Source organism: Oncorhynchus gorbuscha, linkage group LG26, assembly GCF_021184085.1.
Source record: "Oncorhynchus gorbuscha isolate QuinsamMale2020 ecotype Even-year linkage group LG26, OgorEven_v1.0, whole genome shotgun sequence".
NCBI lineage: Eukaryota > Metazoa > Chordata > Actinopteri > Salmoniformes > Salmonidae > Oncorhynchus > Oncorhynchus gorbuscha.
Genome location: NC_060198.1, coordinates 180,064 through 205,402, shown reverse-complemented (window position 1 = coordinate 205,402; position 25,339 = coordinate 180,064). Strand labels below are relative to the sequence as shown.

General features: G+C 45.7%; 1 protein-coding gene across 3 annotated transcripts; it reads left to right on the top strand.

The window, feature by feature from the left end:
- The first annotated feature begins 2,462 nt into the window (after positions 1-2,462).
- On the top strand, positions 2,463-24,806 carry mvb12a (multivesicular body subunit 12A). Of its 3 annotated transcripts, XM_046331033.1 has the most exons (10): positions 2,463-2,619; positions 3,284-3,382; positions 5,164-5,247; positions 5,690-5,789; positions 8,063-8,192; positions 9,060-9,200; positions 10,379-10,491; positions 17,750-17,808; positions 19,461-19,520; positions 23,747-24,806. In XM_046331033.1, the coding sequence occupies exons 2-10, from the start codon at positions 3,284-3,286 to the stop codon at positions 23,819-23,821; spliced, it is 861 nt and encodes a 286-aa protein (XP_046186989.1). In that variant the 5' UTR covers positions 2,463-2,619; the 3' UTR covers positions 23,822-24,806. The 3 variants fall into 3 exon arrangements, with proteins under 3 accessions (XP_046186989.1, XP_046186991.1, XP_046186990.1); XM_046331035.1 differs by lacking the exon at positions 9,060-9,200; XM_046331034.1 differs by lacking the exons at positions 19,461-19,520; positions 23,747-24,806 and adding an exon at positions 18,173-18,241.
- The last annotated feature ends 533 nt before the right edge of the window (positions 24,807-25,339 follow it).

Below are 25,339 nucleotides of genomic sequence, written 5' to 3'. Positions count from 1 at the left end.
TATATATCTGTGTGACAGTATACAGTATATATCTGTGTAACAGTATACAGTATATATCTGTGTGACAGTATACAGTATATATCTGTATACAGTATATATCTGTGTGACAGTATACAGTATATATCTGTGTAACAGTATACAGTATATATCTGTGTAACAGTATACAGTATATATCTGTGTGACAGTATATCTGTGTGACAGTATACAGTATATATCTGTGTAACAGTATATATCTGTGTGACAGTATACAGTATATATCTGTGTGACAGTATATATCTGTGTGACAGTATACAGTATATATCTGTGTGACAGTATACAGTATATATCTGTGTGACAGTATATCTGTGACAGTATATATCTGTGTAACAGTATACAGTATATATCTGTGTAACAGTATACAGTATATATCTGTGTAACAGTATGTATATATCTGTGTACAGTATATATCTGTGTACAGTATATATCTGTGTGACAGTATATATCTGTGTGACAGTATATATCTGTGTGACATATACAGTATATATCTGTGTGTATACAGTATACAGTATATATCTGTGTGACAGTATACAGTATATATCTGTGTAACAGTATACAGTATATATCTGTGTGATACAGTATATATCTGTATACAGTATATATCTGTGTATCTGTGTGACAGTATACAGTATATATCAGTATATATCTGTGTGACAGTATACAGTATATATCTGTGTAACAGTATACAGTATATATCTGTGTAACAGTATACAGTATATATCTGTGTAACAGTATACAGTATATATCTGTGTGTATTTTGTTTGTACTGCCTTCATCATAACTAATATATAAATTCATGCCTTTCTCTCAATTAAATTCATTTCAAAGGGCTTTATTGGCATGAGAAACATGTTTACATTGCCAAAGCAAGTGAAATAGATAAACCAAAGTGAAATAAACAATCATAAATAAACATTACACTCAAAAGTTTCAAAGGAATAGAGACATTTCAAATGTAATATTATGTATATATACAGTGTTGTAACAATGTAATATTATATATATATACAGTGTTGTAACGATGTAATATTATGTATAAAAGCGTCTGCTAAATGGCATATATTATTATTATTATTATGTATATATACAGTGTTGTAATGATGTAATATTATGTATATATACAGTGTTGTAACGATGTAATATTATGTATATATACAGTGTTGTAACGATGTAATATTATATATATATACAGTGTTGTAACGATGTAATATTATGTATAAAAGCGTCTGCTAAATGGCATATATTATTATTATTATTATGTATATATACAGTGTTGTAATGATGTAATATTATGTATATATACAGTGTTGTAACGATGTAATATTATGTATATATACAGTGTTGTAATATTATGTATATATACAGTGTTGTAACGATGTAATATTATGTATATATACAGTGTTGTAACGATGTAATATTATGTATATATACAGTGTTGTAATGATGTAATATTATGTATATATACAGTGTTGTAACAATGTAATATTATGTATATATACAGTGTTGTAACAATGTAATATTATGTATATATACAGTGTTGTAATGATGTGCAAATCATTACAAAGGGAAAATAAATAAACATTAATATGGGTTGTATTTACAAAAGGTGTTTGTTCTTCACTGGTTGCCCTTTTCTTGTGGCAACAGGTCACACATCTTGCTGCTGTGATGTCAGACTGTGGTATTTCACCCAGTAGATATGGGAGATCATCCAAATTGGCTTTGTTTTCAAATTATTTGTGGGTCTGTGTAATCTGAGGGAAATATGTGTCTCTGATATGCTCATACATTTGACAGGAGGTTAGGAAGTGCAGCTCAGTTTCCACCTCATTTTGTGGGCAGTGAGCACATAGCCTGTCTTCTCTTGAGAGCCAGGTCTGCCTACGGCGGCCTTTCTCAATAGCAAGGCTATGCTCACTAAGTCTGTACATAGTCAAAGCTTTCCTTAAGTTTGGGTCAGTCACAGTGGTCAGGTATTCAGCCACTATGTACTCTCTGTTTAGGGCCAAATAGCATTCCAGTTTGCTCTGTTTTTTGGTTAATTCTTTCCAATGTGTCAAGTAATTATATTTTAGTTGTCATGATTTGGTTGGGTCCAATTCTCTCTCTCTCTCTCTCTCTCTCTCTCTCTCTCTCTCTCTCTCTCTCTCTCTCTCTCTCTCTCTCTCTCTCTCTCTCTCTCTCTCTCTCTCTCTCTCTCTCTATATATATATATATATATCTCTCCTTCTTCTCCAAACACCAACCATAAATCACACAATTAAATCCCCAAAGCACTTAGACTCTTTGCATAGATTACAGTAACGAGTAAAGGGAGATAGCAAGGACGCGTTCAACAATATTATTTCAGGACAGTAGCGCCATCTGGCGCTGAGGTGAAACACCAGCTCATCCTCTTCGGCAGTGCTGGCGTCATCATTTGGCATGTCCCGGTGCTTGATGGGAATAGTAGTCATTGAATCTCCTGTATTTCCTGGAAAGGAGACAACGAAAAGTCATAAGAAGTTCTTGCTCGACTCTAAAAAGTTGTTTACCTGACTTCATCTACGTTATAAAGCGAGAAAGGTTGAAACGAAAAACAGAGTAAGTACCATGTTTTTTACGATGATTTTTGAAAACTGAGTGAAATCTCCGAAACGTGAAGGAAAAAATATGTTTGACTCACCTGGCAAACAGATGTTAGCTAGCTAGGTTAGCTAACTTGCTAGCTATTTTCCTAGCTAACGTTAATACCGGGGTTTAGTGATCAAATCACCGTTTTTCGCTAGTTCCACAGTGGTTTGCTAGTTTTATTTATTGACTGGATGTTGGCAGTTACCCGTCAAAACAACCATTCCTTTGTTATGCAAAAGCAAAGCCAAATATCAATATGGAAAAATAATTGTATATTTTCACAGCTGTACCATATGATAGTTGCGCCACAATGTTCTGTCTGATAGAGCAGTGGTTGTTGGGAGAACGTCGCAGTGGTTGTTGGGAGAACGTCGCAGTGGTTGTTGGGAGAACGTCGCAGTGGTTGTTGGGAGAACGTCGCAGTGGTTGTTGGGAGAACGTCGCAGTGGTTGTTGGGAGAACGTCGCAGTGGTTGTTGGGAGAACGTCGCAGTGTTGACAATCCTCCAGATAATTTATTCAGGAACAACCGTCATAATAACCTCCCCTGCCCAATTCTAGTCCCCTTATCTTCTTCCCCCTTTGTTCTCTCCCTTCCCGTCCCTCTCCTTTCCCGTCCCTCTCCTCTTCTCTAGATGTCTCTGATGGAGCACGGTGGTGGCGCCCACAACAGGCCGGTGACTGCAGTGGCCTGGGCCTCCAACAGCAGCACCTGTCCCAAAGACTTCAACCTGGTAGGAAGGGAGTCAGGGAGGAGGGAGGGATACAGGCAGAAGAAGACAGGAAATAGATTGAGATAATTTAAGGTCAGACTACATAAAGGCTTGGCTCATCAAGGAGACAGTAAGAGGTCAGACTACATAAAGGCTTGGCTCATCGAGGAGACAGTAAGAGGTCAGACTACATAAAGGCTCATAGAGGAGACAGTAAGAGGTCAGACTACATAAAGGCTCATAGAGGAGACAGTAAGAGGTCAGACTACATAAAGGCTTGGCTCATCAAGGAGACAGTAAGAGGTCAGACTACATAAAGGCTCATAGAGGAGACAGTAAGAGGTCAGACTACATAAAGGCTCATAGAGGAGACAGTAAGAGGTCAGACTACATTAAGGTTTGGCTCATCGAGGAGACAGTAAGAGGTCAGACTACATAAAGGCTCATAGTGGAGACAGTAAGAGGTCAGACTACATAAAGGCTCATAGAGGAGACAGTAAGAGGTCAGACTACATAAAGGCTCATCGAGGAGACAGTAAGAGGTCAGACTACATAAAGGCTCAGAGGAGACAGTAAGAGGTCAGACTATATAAAGGCTCATAGAGGAGACAGTAAGAGGTCAGACTACATTAAGGCTTGGCTCATCGAGGAGACAGTAAGAGGTCAGACTACATAAAGGCTCAGAGGAGACAGTAAGAGGTCAGACTACATAAAGGCTCATAGTGGAGACAGTAAGAGGTCAGACTACATAAAGGTTCATAGAGGAGACAGTAAGAGGTCAGACTACATAAAGGCTCATAGAGGAGACAGTAAGAGGTCAGACTATATAAAGGCTCATAGAGGAGACAGTAAGAGGTCAGACTACATTAAGGCTTGGCTCATCGAGGAGACAGTAAGAGGTCAGACTACATAAAGGTTTGGCTCATAGAGGAGACTGTAAGAGGTCAGACTAAGAGTCACATAAAGGCTCATAGAGGAGACTGTAAGAGGTCAGACTACATTAAGGCTTGGCTCATAGAGGAGACAGTAAGAGGTCAGACTACATAAAGGTTTGGCTCATAGAGGAGACTGTAAGAGGTCAGACTACATAAAGGCTTGGCTCATAGAGGAGACTGTAAGAGGTCAGACTACATAAAGGCTCATAGAGGAGACAGTAAGAGGTCAGACTACATAAAGGCTCATAGAGGAGACAGTAAGAGGTCAGACTATATAAAGGCTCATAGAGGAGACAGTAAGAGGTCAGACTACATTAAGGCTTGGCTCATCGAGGAGACAGTAAGAGGTCAGACTACATAAAGGTTTGGCTCATAGAGGAGACTGTAAGAGGTCAGACTACATAAAGGCATGGCTCATAGAGGAGACAGTAAGAGGTCAGACTACATAAAGGCTTGGCTCATAGAGGAGACAGTATGAGGTCAGACTACATAAAGGCTTGGCTCATAGAGGAGACTGTAAGAGGTCAGACTACATAAAGGCTTGGCTCATAGAGGAGAGGTCAATAATTCTCAATATTGTGTGTAGCGTCTTACCCTCTCTCTCTCTCTCTCTCTCTCTCTCTCTCTCTCTCCTCTCCCTCTCTCCCTCTCTCCCCCTCTCTTTCTCTCTCTCCCCACCACCCCTCTCTCCCCTCTCTCTGTCTGTCTCTCCCCTCTCTGTCACTCTCTCCTCTCTGTCACTCTCTCCTCTCTGTCACTCTCTCCCCTCTCTGTCACTCTCTCCCCTCTCTGTCACTCTCCCCTCTCTCTATCTCTCCCCTCTCTCTGTCTCTCTCTCCCCTCTCTCCCCTCTCTCACTCTTTCTAGATTAGTATAACTGAGGATGGAGCTGCTGCAAACTTCACACGGAGCTTCGCCATGAAGGCTGGCTACTACCTCTGCTACAGCAAGGTGTGTTACACACACACGGACACACACACACACACACACACACACACACACACACACACACACACACACACACACACACACACACACACACACACACACACACACACACACACACACACACACACACACACACACACACACACACACACGGACTCAGACAGACACACGGACTCAGACAGACACACGGACTCAGACAGACACACGGACTCAGACAGACACACACACAGATTCAGACAGACACACACACACAGACTCAGACACACACACACACACACACACACACACACACACACACACACACACACACACACACACACACACACACACACACACACACACACACACACACACACACACACACACACACACACACACACACACACACGGACTCAGACAGACACACACACGCCACATGCCTAAATGCCATGTTCCCCCTCTCTAGGACATGTCAGGTGGTATGGTAGTATCAGATGTCCAGGTGATCTCAGACAAGGAGACTGTTCCTCATGGGTACTGTTACATACCTGAACACCTGGAGCCTAGTGAGTACCTGCTGCCCGCCTCAACACCTGGAGAAACACAGACATGCTTTACAGATACTTATTAAATACCTGGAGGAACACAGACATGCTTTACAGATACTCATTAAATACCTGGAGAAACACAGACATGTTTTACAGATACTTGGAAAATGTTCATAACTAATTTATTAACAGACTGCAAGTTATTAAAAAGTTGTTTTTAGTAGAACAGTAGTTGCTTTTTAGTAGGACATTAAATAGTAGGACAGTAGTTGTTTTTAGTAGGACAGTAGTTGTTTTTAGTAGGACAGTAGTTGTTTTTAGTAGGACAGTAGTTGTTTTTAGTAGGACAGGAGTTGTTTTTAGTAGGACAGAAGTTGTTTTTAGTAGGACAGAAGTTGTTTTTAGTATTAAATACCTGAAGTTGTTTTTAGTAGGACAGAGTTGTTTTTTAGGACAGTAGTACTTTTTAGTAGGACAGACATGTTGTTTTTAGTAGGACAGAGTTGTTTTTAGTAGGACAGTAGTTGTTTTTAGTAAGGAGTTGTTTTTAGTAGGACACAGAGTTGTTTTTAGTAGGACAGAGTTGTTTTTAGTAGGACAGTAGTTGTTTTTAGTAGGACAGTAGTTGTTTTTAGTAGGACAGTAGTTGTTTTTAGTAGGACAGTAGTTGTTTTTAGTAGGACAGGAGTTGTTTTTAGTAGGACACAGAGTTGTTTTTAGTAGGACAGTAGTTGTTTTTAGTAGGACAGTAGTTGTTTTTAGTAGGACAGAGTTGTTTTTAGTAGGACAGTAGTAGTAGGACAGTAGTTGTTTTTAGTAGGACAGTAGTTGTTTTTAGTAGGACAGTAGTTGTTTTTAGTAGGACAGTAGTTGTTTTTAGTAGGACATTAGTTGTTTTTAGTAGGACAGTAGTAGTAGGACACAGTTGTTTTTAGTAGGACATTAGTTGTTTTTAGTAGGACAGACAGTTGTTTTTAGTAGGACAGAAGTTGTTTGGAGTAGGACAGACAGTTGTTTTTAGTAGGACAGTCATTTACCTGTAGGACATTAGTTGTTTTTAGTAGGACAGTAGTAGTAGGACACAGTTGTTTTACAGATAGGACATTAGTTGTTTTTAGAAAGGACAGACAGTTGTTTTTAGTAGGACATTAAGTATCTAGGACAGTAGTTGTTTTTAGTAGGACATTAGTTGTTTTTAGTAGGACAGTAGTAGTAGGACAGTAGTTGTTTTTAGTAGGACATTAGTTGTTTTTAGTAGGACAGTAGTAGTAGGACAGTAGTTGTTTTTAGTAGGACATTAGTTGTTTTTAGTAGGACAGTAGTAGTAGGACAGTAGTTGTTTTTAGTAGGACATTAGTTGTTTTTTAGTAGGACATTAGTTGTTTTTAGTAGGACAGTAGTAGTAGGACAGTAGTTGTTTTTAGTAGGACATTAGTTGTTTTTAGTAGGACAGTAAGTAGTAGGACAGTAGTTGTTTTTAGTAGGACATTAGTTGTTTTTAGTAGGACAGTAGTAGTAGGACATAGTTGTTTTTAGTAGGACATTAGTTGTTTTTAGTAGGACAGTAGTAGTAGGACAGTAGTTGTTTTTAGTAGGACAGTAGTTGTTTTTAGTAGGACAGTAGTTGTTTTTAGTAGGACAGTAGTAGTAGGACAGTAGTTGTTTTTAGTAGGACATTAGTTGTTTTTAGTAGGACAGAAGTTGTTTTTAGTAGGACAGTAGTAGTAGGACAGTAGTTGTTTTTAGTAGGACATTAGTTGTTTTTAGTAGGACAGTAGTTGTTTTTAGTAGGACAGTAGTTGTTTTTAGTAGGACAGTAGTTGTTTTTAGTAGGACATTAGTTGTTTTTAGTAGGACAGTAGTGTTTTTAGTAGGACAGTAGTTGTTTTTAGTAGGACATTAGTTGTTTTTAGTAGGACAGAAGTTGTTTTTAGTAGGACAGAAGTTGTTTTTAGTAGGACAGAAGTTGTTTTTAGTAGGACAGTAGTTGTTTTTAGTAGGACAGTAGTTGTTTTTAGTAGGACAGAAGTTGTTTTTAGTAGGACAGGAGTTGTTTTTAGTAGATCAATGTCTGATTATGTTTGATCTATATGCCCTCTGAATCTCCATTTTGAACTGGATTTTTTTTTAACTATTCAAAAATGTGTGTGTGTGTGTGTGTGTGTGTGTGTGTGTGTGTGTGTGTGTGTGTGTGTGTGTGTGTGTGTGTGTGTGTGTGTGTGTGTGTGTGTGTGTGTGTGTGTGTGTGTGTGTGTGTGTGTGTGTGTGTGTGTGTGTGTGTGTGTGTCCAGGGGCCTCCGTGTCTAAGAAGAAGCGTGTGTGTGTCCGCATGGTGCCAGTGGGCAGTGTGGAGACTGCTGTACTGGACATCAAACTGACTGCTAAGACTAGGAGGATGCTGCAGCACTACACCTGCTTAGGGTCAGACAAACAGACACACACACACACACACACACACACACACACACACACACACACACACACACACACACACACACACACACACACACACACACACACACACACACACACACACACACACACACACACACAGACACACACACAGGCACAGGCACAGAGAGAGAGAGAGAGAGAGAGTGATACAGATAGACACACACAGACATCCCACTAATGTAGCTTGATCCTGGACAAAATAATTTGAGTGAAGATCCTCCATTGAGCTACTCAGTGTGTGTCTGGGAGATCAGGGGTCAGTGTGTCTGGGAGATCAGGGGTCGGGGGATCAGGGGTTGGTGTGTCTGGGAGATCAGGGGTCAGTGTGTCTGGGAGATCAGGGGTCGGGGGATCAGGGGTTGGTGTGTCTGGGAGATCAGGGGTCAGTGTGTCTGGGAGATCAGGGGTCGGGGGATCAGGGGTCGGTGTGTCTGGGAGATCAGGGGTCGGTGTGTCTGGGGGATCAGGGGTTGGTGTGTCTGGGGATCAGGGGGGATCAGGGGTTGTGTGTCTGGGGGATCAGGGGTCGGTAGGTCTGGGGGATCAGGGGTCGGTGTGTCTGGGAGATCAGGGGTTGGTGTGTCTGGGGGATCAGGGGTCGGTGTGTCTGGGGGATCAGGGGTCGGTGTGTCTGGGGGATCAGGGGTCGGTAGGTCTGGGGGATCAGGGGTCAGTGTGTCTGGGAGATCAGGGGTCGGTGTGTCTGGGAGATCAGGGGTTGGTGTGTCTGGGGGATCAGGGGTCGGTGTGTCTGGGGGATCAGGGGTCGGTGTGTCTGGGGGATCAGGGGTCGGTGTGTCTGGCCTAATTGGTGCGTTGTCCTGTCTGTCTCAGGGACATGCATGGCTATGTGATGTGGTGTAAGAAGGGGCCCTTCTCCAGCCCTCTACCCCAGGCAAAGCCTCGCAGCCTCAGCCTTGACCTCCGTCAGCTCTCGCTGGACCAGAACCCCCCTCCGCTACCCCTCAGACCCAGGTAACTACCCCCTCTGACCCCGGTAACTACCTCCTCAGACCCCGGTAACGACCTCCTCAGACCCCGGTAACTGCCTCCTCAGACCCAGGTAACTGCCCCTCAGACCCAGGTAACGACCTCCTCAGACCCAGGTAACGACCCCCAGACCCAGGTAACGACCCCTCAGACCCAGGTAACTACCCCCTCAGACCCAGGTAACGACCCCCTCAGACCTAGGTAACGACCCCTCAGACCCAGGTAACGACCCCCTCAGACCCAGGTAACGACCCCTCAGACCCAGGTAACGACCCCCTCAGACCCAGGTAACTCCTCCTCAGACCCAGGTAACTCAGAGCCAGGTGAGAGTGATGGTAACCTCCTCTGTGGCCAGGTGAGAGTGACCTCTCTGTGGCCAGGTGGATCTCAGAGCCAGGTAGTGATGGTAACCCCCTCTGTGACCCAGGTGAGAGTGATGGTAACCCCCTCTGTGGCCAGGTGAGAGTGATGGTAACCCTCTCTCTGTGGCCAGGTGAGAGTGATGGTAACCCCTCTCTGTGGCCAGGTGAGAGTGATGGTAACCCCCTCATTTGACCCAGGTGGATCTCAGAGCCAGGTGAGAGTGATGGTAACCCCCTCTGTGGCCAGGTGGATCTCAGAGCCAGGTGAGAGTGATGGTAACCCCCTCTGTGGCCAGGTGAAGTGATGGTAACCCTCTCTGTGGCCAGGTGAGAGTGATGGTAACCCTCCTCTGTGGCCAGGTGGATCTCAGAGCCAGGTGAGAGTGATGGTAACCCCCTCTGTGGCCAGGTGAGAGTGATGGTAACCCCCTCATTTGGCCAGGTGGACCCCCTCAGAGCCAGGTGAGAGTGATGGTAACCCCCTCTGTGGACCCAGGTGGATCTCAGAGCCAGGTGAGAGTGATGGTAACCCCTCTATTTGGCCAGGTGGACCCCCTCAGAGCCAGGTGAGAGTGATGGTAACCCTCTCTCAGGCCAGGTGAGAGTGATGGTAACCCTCTCTATTTGGCCAGGTGGATCCAGAGCCAGGTGAGAGTGATGGTAACCCTCTCTCTGTGGCCAGGTGAGAGTGATGGTAACCCTCTCTCTCTGTGGCCAGGTGGATCTCAGAGCCAGGTGAGAGTGATGGTAAACCTCTACTCAGAGTTCCACAGACTGACTTGGGTCTCCCTGTCTCCCTAGCAACGCTCCACCCATGCCCCCTGGCAGGAAGCTCAGCCATCGCCGCAGCAACCTCCAATTGAACGATGCTGTGGATAAAGTGGTTGATTGCAGCAACATCTACGGCATCTCAGGTTGACCAAAATTCAGAAAACACTTCTAGAAAAGAGACAGCTACTGTACATGTTATAAAGACTGATGTACTGACTCTCTCTACCTATCCTCCCTCTCTCTATCCTATCTTCCATCTCTCTATCCCATCTTCCCTCTCTCTCCCCATCTTCTCTCTCTCTCCCCATCTTCCCTCTCTCTACCCATCCTCCCTCTCTCTATCCCATCTTCCCTCTCTCTATCCCATCCTCCCTCTCTCTATCCTATCTTCCATCTCTCTATCCCATCTTCCCTCTCTCTCCCCATCTTCCCTCTCTCTCCCCATCTTCTCTCTCTCTCCCCATCTTCTCTCTCTCTCTCCCCATCTTCCCTCTCTCTACCCATCCTCCCTCTCTCTATCCCATCTTCCCTCTCTCAACCTATCCTCCCTCTCTCAACCTATCCTCCCTCTCTCTATCCCATCTTCCCTCTCTCTATCCCATCCTCCCTCTCTCTACCCATCCTCCCTCTCTCTATCCCATCTTCCCTCTCTCTCCCCATCCTCCCTCTCTCTACCTATCCTCCCTCTCTCAACCTATCCTCCCTCTCTCAACCTATCTTCCCTCTCTATCCCATCTTCCCTCTCTATCCCATCTTCCCTCTCTATCCCATCTTCCCTCTCTATCCCATCTTCCCTCTCTATCCCATCTTCCCTCTCTCTCCCCATCTTCCCTCTCTCTCCCCATCTTCCCTCTCTCTCCCCATCTTCCCTCTCTACCTATCCCCCATCTCTCTACCTATCCCCCATCTCTCTGTCCTCCCTCTCTTTACCTATCCTCCCTCTCTCTATCCCCCCTCTCTATCCCATCCTCCCTCTCTCTACCTATCCTCCTTCTCTCTATCCTCCTCTCTATCCCCCTCTCTCTATCCCATCCTCCCTCTCTCTACCCATCCTCCCTCTCTCTACCCATCCTCCCTCTCTCTACCCATCCTCCCCTCTCTACCCATCCTCCCTCTCTCTACCTATCCTCCCTCTCTCTACCTATCCTCCCTCTTTCCCCATCTTCCCTCTCTCCCCATCCTCCCTCTCTCTACCCATCCTCCCTTTCTCTCCCCATCCTCCCCTCTCTCCCCATCTTCCCTCTCTCTCCCCATCTTCCCTCTCTCTACCTATCCCCCATCTCTCTACCTATCCCCCATCTCTCTATCCTCCCTCTCTCTACCTATCCTCCCTCTCTCTACCTATCCTCCCTCTCTCTACCCATCCTCCCTCTCTCTATCCCATCTTCCCTCTCTCTATCCCATCCTCCCTCTCTCTATCCTATCTTCCATCTCTCTATCCCATCTTCCCTCTCTCTCCCCATCTTCCCTCTCTCTCCCCATCTTCTCTCTCTCTCCCCATCTTCCCTCTCTCTACCCATCCTCCCTCTCTCTATCCCATCAACCTATCCTCCTCTCTCTATCCCATCTTCCCTCTCTCTATCCCATCCTCCCTCTCTCTACCCATCCTCCCTCTCTCTATCCCATCTTCCCTCTCTCTCCCCATCCTCCCTCTCTCTACCTATCCTCCCTCTCTCAACCTATCCTCCCTCTCTCAACCTATCTTCCCCCTATCCCATCTTCCCTCTCTATCCCATCTTCCCTCTCTATCCCATCTTCCCTCTCTATCCCATCTTCCCTCTCTATCCCATCTTCCCTCTCTCTCCCCATCTTCCCTCTCTCTCCCCATCCTCCCTCTCTCTACCTATCCTCCCTCTCTCAACCTATCCTCCCTCTCTCAACCTATCTTCCCTCTCTATCCCATCTTCCCTCTCTATCCCATCTTCCCTCTCTATCCCATCTTCCCTCTCTATCCCATCTTCCCTCTCTATCCCATCTTCCCTCTCTATCCCATCTTCCCTCTCTATCCCATCTTCCCTCTCTATCCCATCTTCCCTCTCTCTCCCCATCTTCCCTCTCTCTCCCCATCTTCCCTCTCTCTCCCCATCTTCCCTCTCTCTCCCCATCTTCCCTCTCTCTCCCCATCTTCCCTCTCTCTACCTATCCCCCATCTCTCTACCTATCCCCCATCTCTCTGTCCTCCCTCTCTCTACCTATCCTCCCCTCTCTATCCCCCTCTCTCTATCCCATCCTCCCTCTCTCTATCCTCCTCTCTATCCCCCTCTCTCTATCCCATCCTCCCTCTCTCTCCCCATCTTCCCTCTCTCTACCTATCCCCCATCTCTCTACCTATCCCCCATCTCTCTGTCCTCCCTCTCTCTACCTATCCTCCCTCTCTCTATCCCCCTCTCTCTATCCCATCCTCCCTCTCTCTACCTATCCTCCTTCCCTATCCTCCTCTCTATCCCCCTCTCTCTATCCCATCCTCCCTCTCTCTACCCATCCTCCCTCTCTCTACCCATCCTCCCTCTCTCTACCCATCCTCCCCTCTCTACCCATCCTCCCTCTCTCTACCCATCCTCCCTCTCTCTACCTATCCTCCCTCTCTCTACATATCCTCCCTCTTTCCCCATCTTCCCTCTCTCCCCATCCTCCCTCTCTCTACCCATCCTCCCTTTCTCTCCCCATCCTCCCTCTCTCTCCCCATCTTCCCTCTCTCTCCCCATCTTCCCTCTCTCTACCTATCCCCCATCTCTCTATCCTCCCTCTCTCTACCTATCCTCCCTCTCTCTACATATCCTCCCTCTTTCCCCATCTTCCCTCTCTCCCCATCCTCCCTCTCTCTACCCATCCTCCCTTTCTCTCCCCATCCTCCCTCTCTCTCCCCATCTTCCCTCTCTCTCCCCATCTTCCCTCTCTCTACCTATCCCCCATCTCTCTACCTATCCCCCATCTCTATCCTCCCTCTCTCTACCTATCCTCCCTCTCTCTACCTATCCTCCCTCTCTACCTATCCTCCCTCTCTCTATCTCTCTATCCCATCCTCCCTCTCTCTACCTATCCTCCTTCTCTCCTCTATCCCCCTCTCTCTATCCCATCCTCCCTCTCTCTACCCATCCTCCCCTCTCTACCCATCCTCCCTCTCTCTACCCATCCTCCCTCTCTACCCATCCTCCCTCTCTCTACCCATCCTCCCTCTCTCTACCCATCCTCCCTCTCTGTACCCATCCTCCCTCTCTCTACCTATCCTCTCTCCCTATCCTCCCTCTTTCCCCATCTTCCCTCTCTCCCATCCTCCCTCTCTCTACCCATCCTCCCTTTCTCTCCTCATCCTCCCTCTCTCTCCCCATCTTCCCTCTCTCTCCCCATCTTCCCTCTCTCTCCCCATCTTCCCTCTCTCTCCCCATCTTCCCCTCTCTCCCCATCAAATCAAATCAAATTTATTTATATAGCCCTTCGTACATCAGCTGATATCTCAAAGTGCTACAGAAACCCAGCCTAAAACCCCAAACAGCAAACAATGCAGGTGTAAAAGCACCCATCCTCCCTCTCTCTACCCATCCTCCCTTTCTCTACCCATCCTCCCTCTCTCTACCCATCCTCCCTCTCTCTACCCATCCTCCCTCTCTCTACCCGTCCTCCTTCTCTCTACCCGTCTTCCCTCTCCTACCTATCCTCCCTCTCTCTCCCCATCTTCCCTCTCTCTACCCATCCTCCCTCTCTCTACCCATCCTCCCTCTCTCTACCCATCCTCCCTCTCTCTACCCATCCTCCCTCTCTCTCCCCATCCTCCCTCTCTCTCCCCATCCTCCCTCTCTCTACCCATCCTCCCTCTCTCTACCCATCCTCCCTCTCTCTACCCATCCTCCCTCTCTCTCCCCATCCTCCCTCTCTCTACCCATCTTCCCTCTCTCTCCCCATCCTCCCTCTCTCTACCCATCTTCCCTCTCTCTACCCATCCTCCCTCTCTCTACCCATCCTCCCTCTCTCTACCCATCCTCCCTCTCTCTACCCATCCTCCCTCTCTCTACCCATCCTCCCTCTCTCCCCATCTTCCCTCTCTCTACCCATCCTCCCTCTCTCTACCCATCTTCCCTCTCTCTACCCATCCTCCCTCTCTCTACCCATCCTCCCTCTCTCTACCCATCTTCCCTCTCTCTACCCTATCTTCCTCTCTCTACCTCTACTCTCTCTACCCTATCTTCCTCTCTCTACCTCTACTCTCTCTACCTACCTTCCTCTCTCTACTCTCTCTACCTACCTTCCTCTCTCTACTTCTACTCTCTCTACCTACCTTCCTCTCTCTACCTCTACTCTCTCTACTTCTACTCTTTCTACCTACCTTCCTCTCTCTACCTCTACTCTCTCTACTTCTACTCTCTCTACCTACCTTCCTCTCTCTACCTCTACTCTCTCTACCTACCTTCCTCTCTCTACTCTCTCTACCTACCTTCCTCTCTCTACCTCTACTCTCTCTACCTACCTTCCTCTCTCTACCTCTACTCTCTCTACCTACCTTCCTCTCTCTACCTCTACTCTCTCTACCTACCTTCCTCTCTCTACCTCTACTCTCTCTACCTACCTTCCTCTCTCTACTTCTACTCTCTCTACCTACCTTCCTCTCTCTACCTCTACTCTCTCTACTTCTACTCTTTCTACCTACCTTCCTCTCTACCTCTACTCTCTCTACTTCTACTCTCTCTACCTACCTTCTTCTCTCTACTCTCTCTACCTTCCTTCCTCTACCGCTACTTCTACTCTCTCTACTAGAGGTCGACCGATTCATCGGAATGGCCGATTTCAAGTTTTCATAACAATCAGAAATCTGTATTTTTGGACACCAATTTGGAAAAAAAATTACATTTAAATTTACTCCATTATTTAATCTTTATTTAACTAGGCAAGTCAGTTAAGAACACATTCTTATTTTCAATGACGACCTAGGAACAGTGGGTTAACTGCCTGTTCAGGGGCAGAACGACATATTTTTACCTTGTCAACTCGGGGATTCAATCTTGCAACCTTACGGTTAACTAGTCCAACGCTCTAACCACCTGCCTCGCGAGGAGACTGCCTGTTACGCGAATGCAGTAAGAAGCCAAGGTAAGTTGCTAGCTAGCATTATACTTATCTTATAAAGACCAATCAATCATAATCAGTAGTTAACTACACATGGTTGATGATATTACTAGTTTATCTAGCGTGTCCTGCGTTGCATATAATCGATGCGGTGCGTATCGTTGCTCCAATGTGTATCTAACCATGAACATCAATGCCTTTCTTAAAATCAACACACAGAAGTATATATTCTTAAACCTGCATATTTAGTTAAAATACATTAATGTTAGCAGGCAATATTAACCAGGTGAAATTGTGTCACTTCTCTTGTGTTCATTGCACACAGAGTCAGGGTATATGCAACAGTTTGGGCCGCCTAATTTGCCAGAATTTTAAGTAATTATGACATAACATTGAAGGTTGTGCAATGTAACAGCAATATTTAGACTAATGGATGCCACCCCTTAGATAAAATAAAATAATAAATAATATTCCCTAACGGTTCCGTATTTCACTGAAAGAATAAACGTCTTGTTTTCGAGATGATAGTTTCCAGATTCGATCATATTAATGACCAAAGGCTCGTATTTCTGTGTGTTATGTTATAATTAAGTCTATGATTTGATAGAGCAGTCTGACTGAGCAATGGTAGGCAGCAGCAGGCTCGTAAGCATTAATTCAAACAGCACTTTCCTGCGTTTGCCAGCAGCTCTTTCCAAGCACAGCGCTGTTTATGACTTCAAGCCTATCAACTCCCGAGATTAGGCTGGTGTAACCGATGTGAAATGGCAGAGCTAGTTAGCGGGGTACGCGCTAATAGCGTTTCAAACTAGAGTGGTTGTTGCCCTTGCGCTGCATGGGTAACGCTGCTTCGAGGGTGGCTGTTGTCGATGTGTTCCTGGTTCGAGCCCAGGTAGGGGCGAGGAGAGGGACGGAAGCTATACTGTTACACTGGCAATACTAAAGTGCCTATAAGAACATCCAATAGTCATAGGTTAATGAAATACAAATGGTATAGAGGGAAAGAGTCCTATAATTCCTATAATAACTACAACCTAAAACTTCTTACCTGGGAATATTGAAGACTCATGTTAAAAGGAACCACCAGCTTTCATATGTTCTCATGTTCTGAGCAAGGAACTGAAATGTTAGCTTTCTTACATGGCACATATTGCACTTTTACTTTCTTCTTCAACACTTTGTTTTTGCATTACTTAAACCAAATTGAACAGGTTTCATTATTTATTTGAGGCTAAATTGATTTTATTTATGTATTATATTAAGTTAAAATAAGTGTTCATTCAGTATTGGTTTAATTGTTATTATTACAAATAAATGTAAAATAAATCATGTCTGATTTAATCGGTATCGGCTTTTTTTGGGTCCTCCGATAATCGGCGGTGAAAAAAATCATAATCGGTCGACCTCTACATTCATAACCCTCTCACTCTCTCTCTCTCTCTCTCTCTCTCTCTCTCTCTCTCTCTCTCTCTCTCTCTCTCTCTCTCTCTCTCTCTCTCTCTCTCTCTCTCTCTCTCTCTCTCTCTCTCTCTCTCTCTCTCTCTCTCTCTCTCTCTCTCTCCCACTCTCTCTCTCTCTCTCTCCCTCTCTCTCTCTCTCTCACTCACTCACTCACTCACTCACTCACTCACTCACTCACTCACTCACTCACTCACTCACTCACTCACTCACTCACTCACTCACTCACTCACTCATATATATATATATATATATATATATATATATATATATATATCCCTGGTCCGTTGTAGTGTATTGACCATGTATGTAGTTCTGTCCTTCAGCTGTTCCTGTCTATTAATATTCTGTATTGTTTCATGTTGTGTGGTCCCCAGGAAGTGTATAATGTATTGTTTCATGTTGTGTGGACCCCAGGAAGTGTATAATGTATTGTTTCATGTTGTGTGGTCCCCAGGAAGTGTATTATGTCATGTTTCATGTTGTGTGGACCCCAGGAAGTGTATAATGTATTGTTTCATGTTGTGTGGACCCCAGGAAGTGTATAATGTATTGTTTCATGTTGTGTGGTCCCCAGGAAGTGTATAATGTATTGTTTCATGTTGTGTGGTCCCCAGGAAGTGTATAATGTAATGTTTCATGTTGTGTGGTCCCCAGGAAGTGTATAATGTAATGTTTCATGTTGTGTGGTCCCCAGGAAGTGTATTATGTAATGTTTCATGTTGTGTGGTCCCCAGGAAGTGTAGCTGTTGATTTTACTACAGCTAATGGGGATCCTACCAAAATACCAAATACCTCTCCACCCTCCCTCTCCTCCCACCATCCCTCTCTCTCACTCTTTCTACCCTCCCTCTCTTTCCCCTCCATCTCTCCCTCCCTCTCCAGCCATAGATGGTGTTCCCTTCACTCTACACCCCAAGTTCAAGACCCAAACGAACGGCACGGTAAGTTGAAATACCAACCGCTATCGTTTTACTGGTAAAGTGACATGGACTACTTTTACTTCCAGTGGTGAAATACCACGAGTCTAAACTCTCTTTCTCCTCCTAGACCAACAAACACTGAAATACCATGAGTCTAAACTGTCTCTCTCCTCCTAGACTCCAACAAACACTGAAATACCATGAGTCTAAACTCTCTTTCTCCTCCTAGACTCCAACAAACACTCTGAAATATCACGAGTCTAAACTGTCTCTCTCCTCCTAGACTCCAACAAACACTGAAATACCACGAGTCTAAACTCTCTTTCTCCTCCTCGACCAACAAACACTGAAATACCACGAGTCTAATCTCTCTTTCTCCTCCTAGACTCCAACAAACACTCTAAAATACCATGAGTCTAAACTCTTTTTCTCCTCCTAGACCAACAAACACTGAAATACCACGAGTCTAAACTCTCTTTCTCCTCCTCGACCAACAAACACTGAAATACCACAAGTCTAATCTCTCTTACTCCTCCTCGACCAACAAACACTGAAATACCACGAGTCTAAACTCTCTTTCTCCTCCTCGACCAACAAACACTGAAATACCACGAGTCTAATCTCTCTTTCTCCTCCTAGACTCCAACAAACACTCTGAAATATCACGAGTCTAAACTGTCTCTCTCCTCCTAGACTCCAACAAACACTGAAATACCACGAGTCTAAACTCTCTTTCTCCTCCTCGACCAACAAACACTGAAATACCACAAGTCTAATCTCTCTTACTCCTCCTCGACCAACAAACACTGAAATACCACGAGTCTAAACTCTCTTTCTCCTCCTCGACCAACAAACACTGAAATACCACGAGTCTAAACTCTCTTTCTCCTCCTAGACCCCAACAAACACTGAAATACCACGAGTCTAAACTCTCTTTCTCCTAGACCAACAAACACTGAAATACCATGAGTCTAAACTCTCTTTCTCCTCCTAGACTCCAACAAACACTCTGAAATATCACAAGTCTAAACTCTCTTTCTCCTCCTAGACCCCAACAAACACTGAAATACCACGAGTCTAAACTCTCTTTCTCCTCCTAGACCAACAAACACTGAAATACCATGAGTCTAAACTCTCTTTCTCCTCCTAGACTCCAACAAACACTCTGAAATATCACAAGTCTAAACTCTCTTTCTCCTCCTAGACCCCAACAAACACTGAAATACCACGAGTCTAAACTCTCTTTCTCCTCCTAGACCAACAAACACTGAAATACCACGAGTCTAAACTCTCTTTCTCCTCCTAGACCACAACAAACACTGAAATACCACGAGTCTAAACTCTCTTTCTCCTCCTAGACCAACAAACACTGAAATACCACGAGTCTAAACTCTCTTTCTCCTCCTAGACCACAACAAACACTCTGAAATACCATGAGTCTAAACTCTCTTTCTCCTCCTAGACTCCAACAAACACTCTGAAATACCACGAGTCTAAACGCTCGTTCTCCTCCTAGACCAACAAACACTGAAATACCACGAGTCTAAACTCTCTTTCTCCTAGACCAAAAAACACTGAAATACCACGAGTCTAAACTGTCTCTCTCTCCTCCTAGACTCCAACAAACACTCTGAAATACCATGAGTCTAAACTGTCTCTCTCTCTCCTCCTAGACTCCAACAAACACTCTAAACAACATTCGCATCAAGTCTGTCCAGGACATTGAAAATGAGGTGTGTGTGTTTATTTATTTATTTTACTAGGCAAGTCAGTTAAGAACAAATTCTGATTTTCAATGATGGCCTAGTGGGTTAACTGCCTTGTTTAGAGGCAGAACGACAGATTTGTACCTTGTCGGCTCTGGGATTCAATCTTGCAACCTTTCGGTTACTAGTCCAACGCTCTAACCACCTGGCTACCCTGCCGCCCCAGTGCGCATGGTATTTTTGTGTTATTGTGGGGTCCGTCGTAGTGTCGACCATGTTGTGGTACTGTGGGGTCCGTCGTAGTGTGTCGACCATGTTGTGGTACTGTGGGGTCCGTTATAGTGTCGACCATGTTGTGGTACTGTGGGGTCCGTCGTAGTGTGTTAACCATGTTGTGGCTTTTACACCTGCATTGTTTGCTGTTTGGGGTTTTAGGCTGGGTTTCTGTACAGCACTTTGAGATATCAGCTGATGTACGAAGGGCTATATAAATAAATTTGATTTGATTTGATTTGATTTACTGTGGGGTCCGTCATAGTGTCGACCATGTTGTGGTACTGTGGGGTCCGTTACAGTGTGTTAACCATGTTGTGGTACTGTGGGGTCCGTTACAGTGTGTTAACCATGTTGTGGTACTGTGGGGTCCGTCATAGTGTCGACCATGTTGTGGTACTGTGGGGTCCGTTATAGTGTGTTGACCATGTTGTGGTACTGTGGGGTCCGTCATAGTGTCGACCATGTTGTGGTACTGTGGGGTCCGTTGTAGTGTGTTAACCATGTTGTGGTACTGTGGGGTCCGTTACAGTGTGTTAACCATGTTGTGGTACTGTGGGGTCCGTTATAGTGTCGACCATGTTGTGGTACTGTGGGGTCCGTCGTAGTGTCGACCATGTTGTGGTACTATGGGGTCCGTTGTAGTGTGTTAACCATGTTGTGGTACTGTGGGGTCTGTTGTAGTGTGTTAACCATGTTGTGGTACTGTGGGGTCCGTTGTAGTGTCGACCATGTTGTGTTACTGTGGGGTCCGTCGTAGTGTGTCGACCATGTTGTGGTACTGTGGGGTCCGTTATAGTGTGTTGACCATGTTGTGGTACTGTGGGGTCCGTTATAGTGTGTCGACCATGTTGTGGTACTGTGGGATCCGTCGTAGTGTCGACCATGTTGTGGTACTGTGGGATCCGTCGTAGTGTCGACCATGTTGTGGTACTGTGGGGTCCGTTATAGTGTGTCGACCATGTTGTGGTACTGTGGGGTCCGTCATAGTGTCGACCATGTTGTGGTACTGTGGGGTCCGTTGTAGTGTGTCGACCATGTTGTGGTACTGTGGGGTCCGTTGTAGTGTGTCGACCATGTTGTGGTACTGTGGGGTCCGTCGTAGTGTCGACCATGTTGTGGTACTGTTGGGTCCGTCATAGTGTCGACCATGTTGTGGTACTGTGGGATCCGTTGTAGTGTGTTAACCATGTTGTGGTACTGTGGGGTCCGTTATAGTGTCGACCATGTTGTGGTACTGTGGGGTCCGTCGTAGTGTCGACCATGTTGTGGTACTGTGGGGTCCGTCGTAGTGTGTCGACCATGTTGTGGTACTGTGGGATCCGTTGTAGTGTCGACCATGTTGTGGTACTGTGGGATCCGTTGTAGTGTCGACCATGTTGTGGTACTGTGGGGTCCGTTGTAGTGTCGACCATGTTGTGGTACTGTGGGGTCCGTCGTAGTGTCGACCATGTTGTGGTACTGTGGGGTCCGTCGTAGTGTCGACCATGTTGTGGTACTGTTGGGTCCGTTGTAGTGTGTTAACCATGTTGTGGTACTGTGGGGTCTGTTGTAGTGTGTTAACCATGTTGTGGTACTGTGGGGTCCGTTGTAGTGTGTTAACCATGTTGTGGTACTGTGGGGTCCGTTGTAGTGTCGACCATGTTGTGGTACTGTGGGGTCCGTCGTAGTGTCGACCATGTTGTGGTACTGTGGGGTCCGTTATAGTGTGTTAACCATGTTGTGGTACTGTGGGGTCCGTTATAGTGTGTCGACCATGTTGTGGTACTGTGGGGTCCGTTATAGTGTGTTAACCATGTTGTGGTACTGTGGGGTCCGTCGTAGTGTCGACCATGTTGTGGTACTGTGGGGTCCGTTATAGTGTCGACCATGTTGTGGTACTACTGGGCCCGTTATAGTGTGTCGACCATGTTGTGGTACTGTGGGGTCCGTTATAGTGTGTTGACCATGTTGTGGTACTGTGGGGTCCGTTATAGTGTGTTGACCATGTTGTGTTACTGTGGGGTCCGTTATAGTGTGTCGACCATGTTGTGGTACTGTGGGGTCCGTCGTAGTGTCGACCATGTTGTGGTACTGTGGGGTCCGTTGTAGTGTGTTAACCATGTTGTGGTACTGTGGGGTCCGTCGTAGTGTCGACCATGTTGTGGTACTGTGGGGTCCGTCATAGTGTCGACCATGTTGTGGTACTGTGGGGTCCGTCGTAGTGTCGACCATGTTGTGGTACTGTGGGGTCCGTTGTAGTGTCAACCATGTTGTGGTACTGTGGGGTCCGTTATAGTGTGTTGACCATGTTGTGGTACTGTGGGCTCCGTTGTAGTGTCGACCATGTTGTGGTACTGTGGGGTCCGTCATAGTGTCGACCATGTTGTGGTACTGTGGGGTCCGTCGTAGTGTCGACCATGTTGTGGTACTGTGGGGTCCGTTGTAGTGTGTTAACCATGTTGTGGTACTGTGGGGTCCGTTGTAGTGTGTCGACCATGTTGTGGTACTGTGGGATCCGTTGTAGTGTGTCGACCATGTTGTGGTACTGTGGGGTCCGTTGTAGTGTCAACCATGTTGTGGTACTGTGGGGTCCGTTGTAGTGTCGACCATGTTGTGGTACTGTGGGGTCCGTTGTAGTGTGTTAACCATGTTGTGGTACTGTGGGCTCCGTTGTAGTGTCGACCATGTTGTGGTACTGTGGGGTCCGTCATAGTGTCGACCATGTTGTGGTACTGTGGGGTCCGTCATAGTGTCGACCATGTTGTGGTACTGTGGGGTCCGTCATAGTGTCGACCATGTTGTGGTACTGTGGGGTCCGTTATAGTGTGTTAACCATGTTGTGGTACTGTGGGGTCCGTTGTAGTGTCGACCATGTTGTGGTACTGTGGGGTCCGTCATAGTGTCGACCATGTTGTGGTACTGTGGGGTCCGTCATAGTGTCGACCATGTTGTGGTACTGTGGGATCCGTTGTAGTGTGTTAACCATGTTGTGGTACTGTGGGGTCCGTCATAGTGTCGACCATGTTGTGGTACTGTGGGGTCCGTCATAGTGTCGACCATGTTGTGGTACTGTGGGGTCCGTTGTAGTGTGTCGACCATGTTGTGGTACTGTGGGGTCCGTTGTAGTGTGTTAACCATGTTGTGGTACTGTGGGGTCCGTTGTAGTGTGTCGACCATGTTGTGGTACTGTGGGGTCCGTTGTAGTGTGTTAACCATGTTGTGGTACTGTGGGGTCCGTTGTAGTGTGTTAACCATGTTGTGGTACTGTGGGGTCCGTTGTAGTGTGTCGACCATGTTGTGGTACTGTGGGGTCCATTGTAGTGTGTCGACCATGTTGTGGTACTGTGGGGTCCGTTGTAGTGTGTTAACCATGTTGTGGTACTGTGGGGTCCGTTGTAGTGTGTTAACCATGTTGTGGTACTGTGGGGTCCGTTACAGTGTGTTAACCATGTTGTGGTACTGTGGGGTCCGTCGTAGTGTCGACCATGTTGTGTTACTGTAGGGTCCGTCATAGTGTGTTAACCATGTTGTGGTATTGATTGTGTTACTGTAGGGTTCGTCATAGTGTGTTAACCATGTTGTGGTATTGATTTTGTTACTGTGGGTTCTGTTGTAGTGTATTTTCCATGTTGTGGGGTTGATTGTGTTACTGTGGGGTCCGTTGTAGTGTGTTAACCATGTTGTGGTATTGATTGTGTTACTGTGGGGTCCATCATAGTGTGTTAACCATGCTGTGGTATTGATTGTGTTACTGTGGGGTCTGTCATAGTGTGTTAACCATGTTGTGGTATTGATTGTGTTACTGTGGGGTCCGTCATAGTGTGTTAACCATGTTGTGGTATTGATTGTGTTACTGTGGGGTCTGTCATAGTGTGTTAACCATGTTGTGGTATTGATTGTGTTACTGTGGGGTCTGTCATAGTGTCGACCATGTTGTGGTATTGATTTTGTTACTGTGGGGTCCGTCGTAGTGTGTTAACCATGTTGTGTGTTTACAGTACAACTACACTTTCACCGTGGAGGAAAACGCAGCCAAGAGAACCACACCTCTCACCACAGGAAGCACCTCTTAAGCTCAATGACCTTTCATCTCTGACCTCAACAACTGCGGCCTGTTCGACCCACAACACTACGGAGGTCAAAGTGATATGCCTGGGTCATGAAATGATAATCAATGTCCAAGTGCCTAGAAGATGACTGACTAGAACAGAAGAGTCATTCTACATTCCAGAGATCCTTTGTTGTGCCCACATTCTACATTCCAGAGTTCCTTTGTTGTTCCCACATTCTACATTCCAGAGTTCCTTTGTTGTGCCCACATTCTACATTCCAGAGTTCCTTTGTTGTAGCCACATTCTACATTCCAGAGTTCCTTTGTTGTACCCACATTCTACATTCCAGAGTTCCTTTGTTGTGCCCACATTCTACATTCCAGAGTTCCTTTGTTGTAGCCACATTCTACATTCCAGAGTTCCTTTGTTGTGCCCACATTCTACATTCCAGAGTTCCTTTGTTGTGCCCACATTCTACATTCCAGAGTTCCTTTGTTGTGCCCACATTCTACATTCCAGAGTTCCTTTTTTGTGCCCACATTCTACATTCCAGAGTTCCTTTGTTGTGCCCACATTCTACATTCCAGAGTTCCTTTGTTGTGCCCACATTCTACATTCCAGAGTTCCTTTGTTGTGCCCACATTCTACATTCCAGAGTTCCTTTGTTGTGCCCACATTCTACATTCCAGAGTTCCTTTGTTGTGCCCACATTCTACATTCCAGAGTTCCTTTGTTGTACCCACATTCTACATTCCAGAGTTCCTTTGTTGTATGGGGCCAGTTATATATGTTAGGGATGACTCTTCCCCCGTATATGGGGCCAGTTATATATGTTAGGGATGACTCTTCCCCTGTATATGGGGCCAGTTATATATGTTAGGGATGACTCTTCCCCCGTATATGGGGCCAGTTATATATGTTAGGGATGACTCTTCCCCAGTATATGGGGCCAGTTATATATGTTAGGGATGACTCTTCCCCCGTATATGGGGCCAGTTATATATGTTAGGGATGACTCTTCCCCCGTATATGAGGCCAGTTATATATGTTAGGGATGACTCTTTCCCCGTATATGGGGCCAGTTATATATGTTAGGGATGACTCTTCCCCCGTATATGGGGCCAGTTATATATGTTAGGGATGACTCTCTGACGGGGAAGAGAGCGATGTTTGGCAGGGCTGCTGGTTTCTCTCCTTAGAATAATGGAAGGAACCTGTTGTGGTGTACCTGTTAACGTCAGGCTATTGATCTTCATCTTTATTGGGATGTTTAGGGACCAAACTCAATGTTGTTACACTTTCAATGTAAATTATGTTACTGTTATGTCTCTGTGGTGAAACATGGGTCATTTCATGGTTAAAATATAATAATAAGGAAGTATGGTTACCGGTAACTGGTTATATCTGTATATTGTGCCTTGCATGCAAGTATAAACAAATAAAATAACAAATAGTTTGACGTGTACCGTTCTTATAAGGAGAGTTTTATATCCGTCACAGGGAGATAAAACATGTTAACACAGCAACTGTTGACACTTC